The sequence below is a fragment of the Excalfactoria chinensis genome, chromosome 7 (genome assembly GCF_039878825.1).
Source record: "Excalfactoria chinensis isolate bCotChi1 chromosome 7, bCotChi1.hap2, whole genome shotgun sequence".
Lineage (NCBI taxonomy): Eukaryota > Metazoa > Chordata > Aves > Galliformes > Phasianidae > Excalfactoria > Excalfactoria chinensis.
In genome coordinates this window covers 335467-350371 of record NC_092831.1, presented here as the reverse complement: position 1 = coordinate 350371, position 14905 = coordinate 335467, and the positions used below count along the sequence as shown (strand labels likewise).

General features: G+C 40.9%; 1 protein-coding gene across 2 annotated transcripts in view; it reads right to left on the bottom strand.

The window, feature by feature from the left end:
* CCDC148 (coiled-coil domain containing 148) overlaps nt 1–14905 on the bottom strand; it is a 44854-nt gene that overhangs the window by 27479 nt on the left and 2470 nt on the right. Inside the window, exons 2-4 of one of the 2 annotated variants that reach the window (XM_072341123.1) lie at nt 6107–6181; nt 2800–2921; nt 1032–1135 (exon numbers count right to left, since the gene is read on the bottom strand). In XM_072341123.1, the coding sequence (XP_072197224.1) occupies nt 1032–1135; nt 2800–2921; nt 6107–6161 (281 nt within the window). In that variant the 5' untranslated portion in view covers nt 6162–6181. Of the gene's footprint in view, nt 1–1031; nt 1136–2799; nt 2923–6106; nt 6182–14905 lie in introns of those variants that run through there. The other variant, XM_072341124.1, reaches the window with a different exon arrangement.

The following is a 14905-nucleotide window of genomic DNA, read 5'->3' as shown; positions in this document are numbered from 1 at the left end:
TACCAAAAGAATTGTTTCTGAAAATTTGGAGATAATGTACATCATTCAAAAGACAAGAAAACAGCTTCTGCAGCCTGTTACCTCTTGTTCTGTCAATGCACACCACTGAGGAAAGCCCAGCCTCACCCATTTGACTCTCGCACTTTACATATTTACAAATCACACCCCCTCTTTTCCCCACATTGAAAAGTCCCAGGTCTGCTAGTGCTTCCTCATACTGGAGGTGCCCCAGTCCCTGACCAACCTGAGGCTCTCATCTGGACACTAGAAGTTTCCTGTCTGTTTTGACTTGAGGAGTCCAGAACTAGACACAATATCACAGATGAGCCCTCACCAGGTCACAGCAGAGGGGGAGGATGCTGTAGGTAGGGCAGCAGAGGCTGAACCTACCCACTAATAACCCACTACATTTTGCTGCCATGCAGCAGACGGCAGCAGAGGGGCAGTCTGACAGAATGGTGTCTGAAATGGGAGTGTGCATGGAGCAAAGGTGTGCACCTGAATTCCTGCGTATGAAGAAGATTGCACCTCACTGACATTCATCAGGGCTTACTGAATGGTTATGGAGACCAACCAGCAGATGTGAGCACAGGGAGGCAGCGGATGGCACACTTCAGCAATAGCAACAGTGCTGATGCAGAGGTGCAGATTTTTACAAGCTCTTGTTCAGTGCTGGCAGAAATACATAGCTAGTGGTGGCAACGTTCATGAAAAATGTTTTGTAGCTGAGAACTTTCTCTATCAAATGACATTACTGTGCTCTTAGTAGCTGTTGTAGTTTCCATGGAAATAAATAGGAGGCATTACTTTCGGAGTGACCTACGTACATGTAGAACATCCACCTTGTTCTGCCCATTTTTGATCTGTTCTCTTTGCACCTACAGACATCTTACAATGGCAATCACAAACTCTTGTGCCTGCACAAAGATTTATCTTCTCTTCCCAATGTCCCTTCCATCATGTGTGCTGCACAACAATCTCTGCTTTCTCATGTATTTACTTAGCAATGAATAAGATTCCTTGGGTCTTACCTGTTCTCACTAAGTCTTTTATGCTCTCGCCACCACACTTGGCGATGCTGTTTCAGTAGCATTTGCTCTTTGTTAATTTTTGAAATCTGCTCCATTTTTTTGATCTGCAAGATGATTAAAAGAGTGTCCGTATTTGGGGCATGTTTAATATCTTCATCAAAGTTCTTCATATTGAAATGGAATTACAGAGCAGAAAACCTAAAAGCTCTTTACAAAGATATTTTCTAAAAAACAAGGGGTTCAAATGGAATTAATTTCCATGAAAAATTTTATTCCACATCAAGTTGCAATTACAATGAAAACTGAAAAAAAAGTGTAATCCGTTTTCTTCTCCTTTCCTTTCATATTCCTATTTTATTCCTATTTCCCAGAGGATAAAGAGGGTGGGTGAATAAGAGAAAAAAACAACAACAAACGTTCTTGCAGGTGTGAAGATGAATGAAAGCATAACTCTAAAGAAAAATTATTTTAAAATCAGGTACTGAAAAAGGGTGCTTTTCTAAACCCGCCCGATTAAAGATGCTCTGAATTTATCTGCAGACTTCACAAAGGCATCGATTCCAACTTCTTCGGGAATAGGAAGGCATGCTTTCAGAGAGAGGGAGTTCCTTCTTTAACTAGAGAAAATCCATCATGGAACAGTGGACAAAGCAGCAGCCAGACATTCTGGCTAATCAGCAGTGAAGAAAGAAGGAACAGAAGAATGCCCAGCAGATATTTGCTCCTCTCCTACTACTTCTCTTCTCGCTTCCCACCACCACCTCCCTCTGTACCACCCAATCCCAGCACTCCCCAACCAGGCCACTTCAAGTGGCAAAAACCCCTCTACCCTCCCTTTTGTCTGTTTGTTTCCCTCCGTAGACCTTCTCTCGTGCACACAGATCATTCTACCACAGAATGGGAGCAAGACAAGGAAAAGAATTTGGAAACTCTTGTCCTGCTTCATAATAGGCAGTAAAGAATAAATATCTCACTTCTTGCTAGCCTGGGAAAAAAACATTGTTCTGAAACACAAGTGCTACTTTTTCACTTGGCTTAGGTATAAGTAATCTGCTCTGTTAAAAATGCAGTCAGCTTTCCTGAGCTGTGGAAGCAGGACAGAACCACACTCTGCTCTCCCGTTTCTCCAGTTTGATGGCACTGAGTTTCGATTCTCCTTCAGATCTGCTAGTCACTCTGCTTTGTCAACACGTTTTAAATCATCATTCTGAATAAAAGCAGAGTTAGATCTTTCATTGAACTTTATTAGTATTAACATTTCACTTACCATTTGGGTTGTACTAAGGCTATCCGTATCGCTCCAGTTATCTAGATGGAAGTTTACATGATGCGGCTATAAAACCTATTTTATTTTCTTCTCAAGACCTACCTCTGGATAGACCTTTGGAAATTCTCATTTAATATCTGTACTTACTGATGAATTTTCTTTTGGGATCAGAGTTTATTCATTCCCATAAGTTCTCATTATCCTCAGTATTTTGAGACAGTCATGTAATGAGTGTAGACAAATTTCCTCTAAGCACTTAAATGTTTCCTGTCTTGTTGAGGAGAAGATCCCACCCATATTTTGTATTTTCATTTCCAAGAAATTCCGCACTTCAACACTGAAGTGTCCAAACAAAATTGACAGCAGAGTAAACTCACATCTTTTGCTCCTTTGAACGCTGTCAAGACTATTTGTTATTCATTGTCAGATTCCATGCAGGCAGTGAAAAGAAATATGATCATTGTATTCAAAAAATGCTAATACACATTAAAAAACACATACCTTTAATTGAATGTTTGTGGTTGCCATTTTCTCTGCTGCAGTGAGTTCACATAGATGTCTGTAGTCAATGGGTTTATACGTCTGACCGCAAAGAGCATTTCTCATAGGATTCACCAGATTTTCTAGTTATCACATAAAACATTTACAACCATGTCAAATTCTCGAGAAATATTTTAAGTATGAGCCATAAAATGAAAGCATTATGCATAGAAATTAGAAACAGTATAATAAAAGCATTAAAAGTTTCCATAACAGAGATTTGTAGGTGCTGAATAAGAGTCTAATATAAACAGAAGCTGATAGAAACATTAAGAAAAATCACCCCTTTGTCTTTTCACAAGTAGTTTATAAAAGCAGTTATTTTTTTCTGTGAGAACTAAAAGAATAATTCACTTCAAATTAAGTTTACTGGAATTTCAGTAAATTCTAACACAGAAATATGTAAATTTCAGTATGAGCATAATTATTACACCACCTGGAATACCACCCCAACATTTATTGTCATGTATAAATTAATTAATAGGATTTTTTTTCCTAAAAAATCCAACTCTATAAATTAATACTTGCACATAAACTGAATCAGTCTCAGTTATGTTTCTCATCAAATCTTCAGCCAAAAGAACAGCAAAATTTTGCTACAGAACTTCCTTAAAGAAACAAGGAATGCATTACACTTCACTCCTGTCACACATGGTACGGCTCAGAATGCCCACTTTCTGCCTATATCCCTATCATCAGTATTGGAAAGGTTTCCTCTGTACTGAAAGACTGTTGTCCAAAAACCCAGAGGAAGCAGCTGAGCTGCAAAAGCATTTGATAAACCTTAATCAAGCTGGTCTTTCACCACACGGAGAAGCTAACTCACACTTCTCCCTTCAAGAGATCTCACTGAGAGAAAATTTCTTCCATTTTATTCTTCCTATAATCTTTGAACAACTCTTTTCCCCTGATTTTTAGACCTGTAGGGAGCATTGTTCATCTACTGACTTCTGTTCCCCTAAATCCAGATATGAAATCCTCTTCCCTAACTCAGCAAGATCCTACTTGAAGACTTTTTCCTTCCTTCTGAGATTGGTTACTACTCTGTTCATCAGAGACCATGTAGACTAGATATTAGGAAGAAACTGTTTGCCATGATGATGAGACACTGGAACAGGCTGCACAGAGAGGTTGTGGATGTTCCCTCCCTGGAAGCACTCAAGACCAAGCTGGATGGGGCTGTGAGCAACCTGGACTGGAGGGAGGTGTCCCTGCCTATAGCAGGGGGTTGGAATGCGATGATATTGAAGGTCCCTTCGGACCCAAAGCATCATATGATTCTGTGATTCTGTGTAACATCATTTTGCATTCAAAGAAGGAAATGTTTAGCAGCTAAGCCCTCTGAACAACCACATATTCAGTTCTTCCTCTTAAGCCTATTAATCCTTCACTATTGCTCCCAAAGCCTTTAAATCACTGCCAGTCTGCAGTCATTTCAAGCATTTTAAGCAGCATTGGTGTCCACTCTCGGAAGCAGCAGGACACAGCAACCGCTTCAGCATTTCTATAACATATGTAATTAAGGATCCCTGCAGGCATCTCACCTGGGGGATAAGCCAGGTTTGACATTTCATCTTGTCATACTCATCAGAAATGAATCAGTAACTGCTACTGTTATTAACAAGTGATACTAAGTACTCGTAGAAGTCATTAAACACAGTACTATGCTTCTTCTTTGGTGTGACATAAATCTCATGGTCTTGGAAATACACAGTAGTGTGATCTTTTGTCTTCCAGAATCCCTGATCCTCACCTAATTCCAGGATAGTCTGCTACGGTGCAGGTAAGTAATAGGACAAAGCTGGGACAGTCACCTGTCAGAGGAAATAACAATCTGCTCCTCTCCCTTCAGTGCCTGTTACAGCTGCTGCAGTTCTCATGCCATGGCAGACTTGCAGCCTGTCGTGTCACCTTCTGATCAGGAATCAGAAGTTATTGTGAAATCATTTCACAAGATGAAGCTCTTACAGTTGTTCTGAGCTGTGGTACAGATATCCAGGGTGAGGAACCGACCTGGGTATCACACTCAAAACTGCCATAGCCTAACCAGTATTCTTTGGCCTCTAACAGCACTGTCATTCTCCTTAAACCACTTGATGAAATTACAGCTTGGTGTCCATGTTTGACAGCTGCCATTCACCATCAGCTTTTGGAACCCTGCTTTCTGTATGCCAGCTTTATTTCTCAATGAGGTATATTAAGGATAAAGAGTGTTTGTTGTTTTTTTTGTTTTGTTTTGTTTTGACCATGGCCATAGGAAAATGTACGGGAAACACATAAAGGTTACACAGGGTGGTGCTGCTTCACATCTGAAATAATCAGAAGGGATGGCAGACGGGTTCAGTTCCCCAATCCCTCACCCCACTACATTCACTTTTGTCTTTGCTTTTGATTGTCTTTTGCTTACCCTTGTACATCTGAACCTTATGAATCCCCACTAGTAATCTTCATCAGTTTCTTTTACTGAGGACCTTACTTTTCATGGATATTTCTGAAGGCAGTGAAATCTATTCGTGTACAATCAACTCCAACAAGAGGTTGCTAGCATATCAGATGCAAACTTTACATGTAATAGGTACTACACTGGATGTGCCTTCTGTCTTACAAATATAAAGATTCCTTCATGTACCTAATATGAATATATACATCCAAAAATATACACACACACACATCCACATCAGTAAAAACTACTAAAATAACATTTTTTCAAAATTCTCTGTAATAAATATTGGCTAAACCTGAGATACAGTTTATTAGCAAACAAAAATACTTCAACATTTGCCCTGGTACTGTAAGGCTGCAGCATGCAGGCCCTCAGCAATTTCATGTGTAAGCTGAGAATCTTCATAGAAGCACAAACTGAGTTTTTTCTTCCCATCTTTTCTAGGTATGTTTAACAGTGAAACTTGCCATTAAGTATTACTATAACCTTTTTGCTCCATGCATTAGTCAGCACGTCGTGGCTGGAAGCAATATCTCTGACATTTGGCACTGCAGAAGGACCCCCTACAAAATCCTGAGGCAAGTCCTGCAAAGCTGTCTCATGACCCTCCTGCAAGGCTCTCCAAAGAATTCTCATTTGCTACATGCTCTACAGAAAACCTGACAAAATGACCCCACAGCCTTTTGTGGAAAGAGATTTTGCATTAAATATCAAAATACTGTAGCAGCCTCCATACGTTGCCATTAATCACAATGAATATTGCTTAAACAGTTTTATTTTTACTTGTGACAACGCAACTGAATTTATACACGACAGCGTACATACCAGCATCCATACTCCTCTGTGCTGTGGACATTCTTCTGTGGTCCAGTTCACCCATTTTTATGTGGTGTTTAACATCTGTTGAGAAACAAACACATCTTGAGAACACCAGCGCTGAGGATGATAAAAATACACATACAATAAACACACATTGATTGCCCGGAAGAGAGGACATTGTGGACAAAGTGTAATTAGAAATTACACAAGTTCATCTTCCATTTTAAGAAATATCTGTGACACCATCACCAAGTAGGCCACCCGTTCTTTCCTCTGTGCTTTTCAAAATGTATCTGTCCTATGGGCCCAAATGGGAGGTTGCTTTTTGAGCTGCTCTTTGATTTTCAGAAATGGAAGCTTGAAATGCCTCTCATTTTTGTATTTACATACTATGGTTTGTAAATAGATCTCTTTATACCCCTTCAAGAGTCTCTGCATTAACACCTGGCAACCCAACCCATCTGTTTCAGAAATACTGGCTTAATTCTTAATGAGCAGTGGTGACAGGCAGTGTACTTCAAGGACCTACAGCATGCTGGGTTCAACCTACAGTTTACAGTGCAATCACAGAATCACCAAAGTTGGGAAAGGCTTCCAAGACCATCTAGTCCAACCATAAATAACAGCATCTACAGAGCAGTTAAAAAAACAAGCCAACTTTGATGTGCTAAAAGCGTGTTTCCACTTCAATTAGGCACTATCACAGGTTTTGCATGTGAAGAAAACATGCATGCAAAGCTAGAGATGGGGTGTTTCAGCAGAACTGGATGAACAGCCAAACCGCAGCAGAAGGGGAAGGCTGCATTCAGCCAGTCGGCCCCAAACCCTCCCCCTCACTCCCAGCTTCACCTCACCAGTGCTTCCTAGACACAAATTCCACCTGCAGTGGGGCAGCTTTGGCATTTGCCTGCTCCCACAGCAAGAAGCAACACAGTAACTAGCAGACCAAAGTCTGTTCATCTGTATTTTGTGGAGTTATTTTTCTGCTGTTCTAGCGAGTTGAACCAGCTTATCCACACAAATTCCAGGGATGGCCCAATGCATCATAAAGAAAAGCAGAGAAGAGCAGCAGGAGCAATTGAAAGGGAACGGCTCTGACAGAGAGCTATTAATTTCAGTCAACCCAAACTGTGTGACTGCAACCAAGGATACTTAGTATTGTACATTCCTGTGAGCTATATTTCTTCCTGACAGCATTCTGCATTGCAGAATCATCAAAAACAGCTTAAGTGTAAAAACCTGACCAAGATGGACAAGTTTCATTGAATGAAGTTCCATTATTACTGCAAAAGAAACAGCAAATGCAGTTGAAACTATAGCCACAACTGCACATACAGTCATTCCTGTGTCTCCAAGCCACTGTTTGATATTCATACAGTATGTTTAGTTAACGATGAAAGTTAGAAAGCAAAGAAAAATGATGGCTATCAGGTTCTGTACAAGGAATATTGGATGAGGGCAGCAAGCAGAAAATAGTGAACACTCACTGACGGTGTGACATTTCCCAGTGCTTCTCAGTGCATATTCTCCTACGCTATTTAAATGATAGGAAACTCTCCCTTGCACTAAACCAAAATCAACAAAGCCTAAACATCATCTACCCTCACCCCAAAGCACTTATTAACAAGAAAGGGACCTTTCCAAATTTGTTCTGAAAGAAACTGGCAGTACTGGCTAGTCAGAAGCTACCCTAAGGGCCAACATCTGTGCTTTACAAAAGGTAACAGTGGATCCTGGTAAGCTCAGCAGTGCACAGCTACCCCTCTGCTTCTATTTATTTATCCCTTTGACAAACATTCCATCTCTTCTTTCTGCCAACAACTTTTTGTTCAACAAAATTTCACATACTCCCATTAGCTTCCATTCTTTTGGTCAGAAAGTAGGAGAGTACACCTGAAGGAACTGATGAAAAAAAAACCACCCAACCAAAAGCCCACAGCAATCTGGGCATCTTTCTGTAATCCTAGGGCCACTGTATTCAATGAAGTAAGAACAAGCCCTCTCGCAACCTTTTCTGCAATCATGCCATACATTTGTCATTTCAGACTTGCAACTGAAATCATTTTTTGATACCACAGATTGGATGTTATGACCACTACAAAATGGAAAATGAGAATGTTGAGATGATTTTGGAAAGGGCAGAATCTGTTTAAACCCATCTTCAGTAACTAGAAAATGTAGCAAGGAAAATTAGATAGGCACTGCAAGTTACATTTATTTCTGCTGTAATGCCGCTGTTTTTAAAACCTCTTCAGTGCTATCAAAGTCCCTCCAAGCCTCAGTTCAGGCACCACGCTTCCAGGCTTTGTTCTAACTTCAATGCAGCCTCCAGGTTGGAAGCCTCAATGCATAGAAGAAACAAAAAGTACAAGAGAAGAAAGAGGCATTGAACAGAAGCCATGGCTACATAGAAAACTGCTCCCCAAGCCTGCTAAATCAGCCATGTCTACAAGCGGCCGTGACTAAACCTTTTACTACCAGCAAGCGGCACAGGGCACACCAGTCATCCTTTCCTGCTCCTGCCGATAAGTCGGTGCTTCTCTACAGCCCAGAACTCTCCAAGGTAATACAAATCTGTCCTCTTAAAAGAAGGATCATGCCTCCAATTTGACTAAACATTTAAGAACGTTCTTATCTTAATGCAAATGCTTGCGCTTCAAGTACGTGACTTAAGCATAATCTTAAATAGGAATACCAAACATGAAGGCAAGATGCTGTTCCCTTTCATTTCAATAGAAATTCAGCTCCACAAGTGTTAGTCAGCATTTCTGGAGCAAGCAAAGCCTGCACAGTTTGCCATTAGGCCGTCACACGTCATAGCTCCTTACTTAGCAAAGTAAGCTCTTACTACTCAGCAAAGGTCCCAATTCCACAAACATGAGACTTCACAAAGAACAGAACTATTAACTTTAAAGGAGCCTGGATCTCACTGCCTCCATTCAACACATTGTTTACATACAAAAGTCTTTGCAGATTCAGGTGATGTCATCGTTTTTTCTTCTCAGCTAAATTGATGCTAATTGACAGAAGAGTAAAATTATTGTGGGGGTGGCATTTAATGGTCTGGACATGCTATTTGAAATAAATCTTTTGAGCAGGTTTTAAATCAGCTGTATTATAAATGTATAGTCAATGATATGAAGCCATATCAGCTCTACACAAAGCACAGTTTAACAGCAGAATCGCTGGCTTTAATATGGTGGTTTAATCGCTGGTTTAATAGGTGCAGAGATTTTGGGGGAACGAGGGTTGCTTCATTTTGCAACAGCAGGTGCTGGCAGTTCCAGTAAATCACTACTTACGTACACAGTTAAAAATAAAAACCAGAAATGAACCACTGAGTCCACTGAAAAACGCTGGGAATGAATAGGGGCTGTGATTACAGGAGCAGGACAGATGTTTCCTGACAAACTCGGGAGAAAATAAACATTCAAGTCCCCCAGTGTCAGTGCTCTCATGTTCTGATGTCTGGAGATCTCTTAATATCTTGGGGGAAAAAACCCCAAAGCCTTCCACTAAATATTAGGAAGAAACATCAATTTCTTGGCTTTGCATATTTCCATTCAAAGGAAAGGAATACTGACACGCAGGTGTTTGAACACTCTGGTCCTCAGTACTGTTAGCAAAAAGAGACAGAAAAGTCACTCGTTGTACAGGATGGAGTAAACACTAAAAATAACCGCCTTCAGTCAGACCTGTTTCCTCCTACCAGCAAAATGAGTGCCTGAAAATCCTCCACCAAGGATAGCACACGAGAATACTTTTCTCATTCAGTGTCAAAACAGTTGTTAAAGAAGTCCCACAGTTGGATTATCATTCAAATCATCATTCCTTAATGAAAGAACTACGGAGCTGTTTCAAACAGTCAAGTATTAGAAACTGCATGTTCCCAGAAGTGACACAGTCCCCTTTGTCTGATATAACTTCATTATTTCCTCATTAAGTAAATCTTAATCCAGAATACGAAAATCAGTTTGAGGAACACTTTGAGCAATCAGCCTGTTGGAAGACCCTGCAAGGGAGCAAAACAGAACTGAAACAAAGCAACCTTTCTGAATACCCATACACAAACTATTATGGGCTTCTATTCCCCTCTTATATCTTTGAATATTGTAATTAGAAAACCCGAGATAAAATAAATTCCACATAGAAAAAAAAAAAAAAAATTGTTTTCAGTGCAACAATAAAAAAAGAAAGGAAACCAAATTTCTGACAGTGAACAAGGGACACAAGAAGGTAGGAAATGGAGTCACCCATACCTGCCAGGCAACCACGAGTCAAGGGACCCAGCTGCCACTTGGCCGTGTTGATCTGTACAGACACAGACAGACCATCTGCACTGACTAAGGGTAGCATTTAAAAGTTAGCCAGACAACACACCTGTCCATATCAAAGCATCACTGAAATTCAGAGCATCACCTCCATGTATAGCATTAAAAATATTACAAATTAAACCATATGCCTTGACACATTTATGTAAAGATTCACAGGTAGAAGAAAGTGAATTTATCCATCACAGAAGCCTATAATTTCCTCCATTATTTAAGAAGCAACAAACATACTGTAAAATTGACCCTTAATTAGCAGACTTGCAAAGCATGTCTGCTCATTCAATTCCATAGCTGGAAAGGAGCATATTTGCAATGGTGCATAGAACAGCTTAATACTATGCTGCTCTGGTATCCTTCATATAAAACCAAACAGAGATCAGCATCAGTCATTTAACATAGCAGAGCTTAAAACGATGTAACAGAAAAGTGCAGAAGAATCAGCATTCCCTGCATTACAACAAAGTGTCTCGGTGTTGCCTTTTTCTGTTCATGGAAAACAAAGTCAAAGCAACAGTCTGAGGCACTCTAAGGAGGGAGATGTTAGGGGAACAAAATATTGCAATTTCATTATCTCTTCAGGTTCATCAGGTTTGGAAAAGAAGCATTTCAGCCACCCACACAAAACTGACATTGTCTTATTTCTCTCTTGAGCCAGAAATAAACACAGACAGCAGACAGAGCAGAGAGGCCCTAAGAAAAGCTGCCCCCTTACTTAGGGCTTCTTTGCTTAAGAGCACCAATGAAATGATGCTCCTGGCCCAAAATTTAACCTGCCTTCCAAACACTAAAATGAGCCAAGTAAACCCTTCTCATGCTTTTATGTCACAAGAACATTTAGCTTTGTGATTAAAAACAAAGCCAGTCACCTTGGTAACCTAAAAAACACATTCCCTCTCTAAGAGGTGATTCCCAGAACTAGGCAAGGCACAGCACTTCAAACGATCTGTAAGAAAGCACTGCACAGTTTCTTATTTCTGCATTTATGATCCATACAGGTCATTCCAAATTGTAGAAGAAAAAAAAGTCTGTTTACTTATAAAAGCTTTGGTGCCTTTCTCCTTCCCAACGGCTTTAGATTTACCCTTACTCGAGGACTCTGCCCTGCAAGGCTATGGCCATTCTAGTCAGGATCCAAAGGACAATGAAGCTGCATGGATAACCTTAAACATACCAAAACAAATTGTTTTGTAAGGTCTGGGTCAGTATCATATGTTCTTGATACTATACAAATATACAACAGGAAGCAACAGAACATTTTTCTAAGGGAACTAGAATATATTTAAAAACAACTGACTAACCCTCACTAAGACTGCATGAAATATCCAGCAAGGTCTCATGGGACTAATAGCATTACTTAACAAAAAAACCTTTCTGAAGAGAAGCTCAAAGCTGTGAAGTTTGAGAAAAGAAGCATCTCTTCATTTTGTAGCAGAAAGGGATGGCTTAATGAGAAAAGAAAATGCGTTACTTTAGGTGACAGAGCAACATGGAACAAAAGACTGGGATAAGAGCAGCCAGTGCTTCAGAGCAATGTTCCACCTACAGCAACACAGGGCCAGTAGAAAAAGGACAGTTTCACAGGCAGGGAGAGCTGGAGAGCTGGGCTTAAGGGAACTGCAGCAGAACTCCGAGTACCATCGCATTTACCATGCCATCTGACGCTGAAATAAATCAATACCAAGTAGTAGCAGAAGTTCAGCAGAAGACACCTGATGTCACTCAGAGAGCGCAAAGTCATTGGTTTGCTGAGAAAGAAATTATGTTCTGATAACTGAGCTTAAATTTCTGCACTGCTGCCATCAGATCACAGTCCCACTGACCACTGTAAGCCCACTGACTGATTTTGTTTCCAGCACTGTTTCCAACAAATAGAAAGATAGGGTCACATATAAGCATATGTTTCTGAAAGCCTCTTATTTCAACACTTAGAAAAGCAGAGTCTGTGAATAAAAACCTTCTTGCTTACATATTTTGTTTGATGTCTCGGTAAGGCTGCCTAAATTCCAGTCTGAAATTCCCAGATTGATGAGAAAGATTGCAGTTCAGCAAACATTTTTTTCCAGGCCACAAATAAAGCCCAGCACTGTTTTGACCAGTAGGAACTGTGAATTATCCCAGCAGGCCTTCACCTGTCCTTGAACAGATTTTGGTACCTGCAGCCTCCAGAGTTTTTGTGGCCTTTCTGTCAGTGCTGGTGATTTTTGTTTTATTGGTTGGGGGTTTGGGTTTTTTAACTAGATTGCTCATTTCCACAGATAATACTTAGAAGCTTAGAGCATGAAAACTCACCGAGCGGTGACTGCTAATCATTTTTGTTCTCTATTGGACATTCCCCCAGCTTATTCTCACATTCCCTCCCCAGATCACCCACTCAGCTGCTGCTGAATTGCCCAGTTTTATCAGATGCAGCAACATGCAAGAGCAGCCTAGACTTATAGATGGCCTGTGGTGCAGCACGCTGTACTCTCCACAGTGCCAAATGAACACTCACCATTTCTCCCTATAAACCACAACAATAAATTGATATGGGATTCTTCTGTTTTGCCAAAGAAAGGTTACTTTTCCAAAACTCGGCAACTGCGTTTGTATTGCAGTCCAGCAGGCTGTTATTCCTCAAACCTCAGTTCTGCTGAAAGAGATGCACGGGGCAGCCCATTGCACATCACTGCTAGAAGAGGAGGTCCACCATCCCCTCTACACATGGTTACTTGCCCAAATCACAGTGCAGGCACTGAAGGCCAGAATAGTGAGCTGGACAAGGACATTGATACAGCTGAAAAAGAATCTGTGTTGTGGAGAGAATTTGAGGAAAACTAGATTGGTTTTCCAACCTCGCTGACTTCACAGTTGTACAGTCACGCTTGCTGGCACAATGAAAGCTACAAAGATGACGTGACAGGGTAGCATTGCCCCTTTCCATCACAGCTAGGCTTCAACCAGACTGCAGAGGCTGTGCCTTGAGAAGCTTGGTGACCATGATGAGTGCTTGAAGCATCAGGTGTGAACTTCTGATTCTACGCCCTGCAAAGCCATGGCAGTGGGGGGGGGAGGGGGTGAAAAAAAATAATAATAATAATAAAAAAAGATGGAAATGCAAATAACTTGGTGCCAACCAAACAGTTTTCCTCATTTACTTACTGTTAAACAGAGAAGAGAAATCTATACCAAAGACAGAGTGTGGTATTATATGCCTCCATATGAGACTACATATTTCTGTAAAAACCCTTCGCTGAAACAAGATGTTGCTCCATTACTCTTTCAGAAATACATCTTCTATTAATTCCCACATCTCCTTAGTTTACAACAAAAGAGGCATGGGAATGCACAAAGCTTTTCAAAATCAGATGAAAATACAGTTTACAAGCCACCCAAAAGTAATCTGGATCGTGATTGAGTTGTTGTGACATCAGCACAATGCCTTGCAGTAACTTTTAAAGTCAAATTGTAGGTTTCAGTATCAAGGGAAAAAGCCCCACACATCCGAATGATTTCCACTGTGAATGCTAAGAAGCTGCTCATTTGTTCAGTAAGCCTGCCATGAACATCACTCTCTTCTCCAGTCATTTTTTTTCCAAACCTTAGTAATTTCAGCATCTGTAAGAAATTACAGGTAAGAGAAAGCACTAAACAGTTTTCAGGGAAAAAAAAAAGACAAAGACAACAGTGTTTTTGTGCCCAATACTGATCTTTGCAGTCCCACTTCTCCAAGGAGCAAGCTTTCTGTAGAAACAGCTCCCACTTTCTAATCAAGGCCATGGTTCCTATGTGCTTACCTCAAATGAGAAAACAAGTGATCTTGCAAATAGAGAAACTATCAATGAAATCAAAGATAGGCATGATGATGTTTTGCAAGGACTGTGAATGTCATAGAACCACTGAATATCCTGAACTCCTGGACCCACATGGCACCACTTGAACACAAACCCTGTGGCAACGAGCACTGTCCAAATGTTCTCAGAGCTCTGGCAGCTCAGAGCCATGTCTACTGCCCTCTGGAGCAAAGCCTTCCCCTCGCTTCCACCTAACCCACTGTATGGGAAATTGGTAACCACAGTCTGAACCTCTGATTAATCAGCTGAGGCAAGTGTGGGGTCAGCTGTGGGAACACAGGTGAGAGTAATTTAGCTGTGCTCCCAGAAGAGGTGGAGTCAAACTCCACCTCCTCTAGACCTCATTTAAGGGCTGACCACCACTAAGGCAGCATGTCTTTGAGATCAGCCCTCAGTGGGGATTGTCTCAATGTTTTCCAGCAGACTGAAGGTTTCTATACAGGTGAGTTTTTCCTGTATATAACCTTTTGGATATTACCACCTCTCTTGTACCATTACCATCTTTTCACTATTGTCACTGTACACCCCCCACATGCAGCTCTAAGCTGTTCCCTTGGGCCCTGTTGCTGTCACCAGAGAGCACAGCACTGCCTCTCTGCTCCCTGTAAGGAGCCATAGGCTGGCACGAAGCCTCTCCTCAGGCT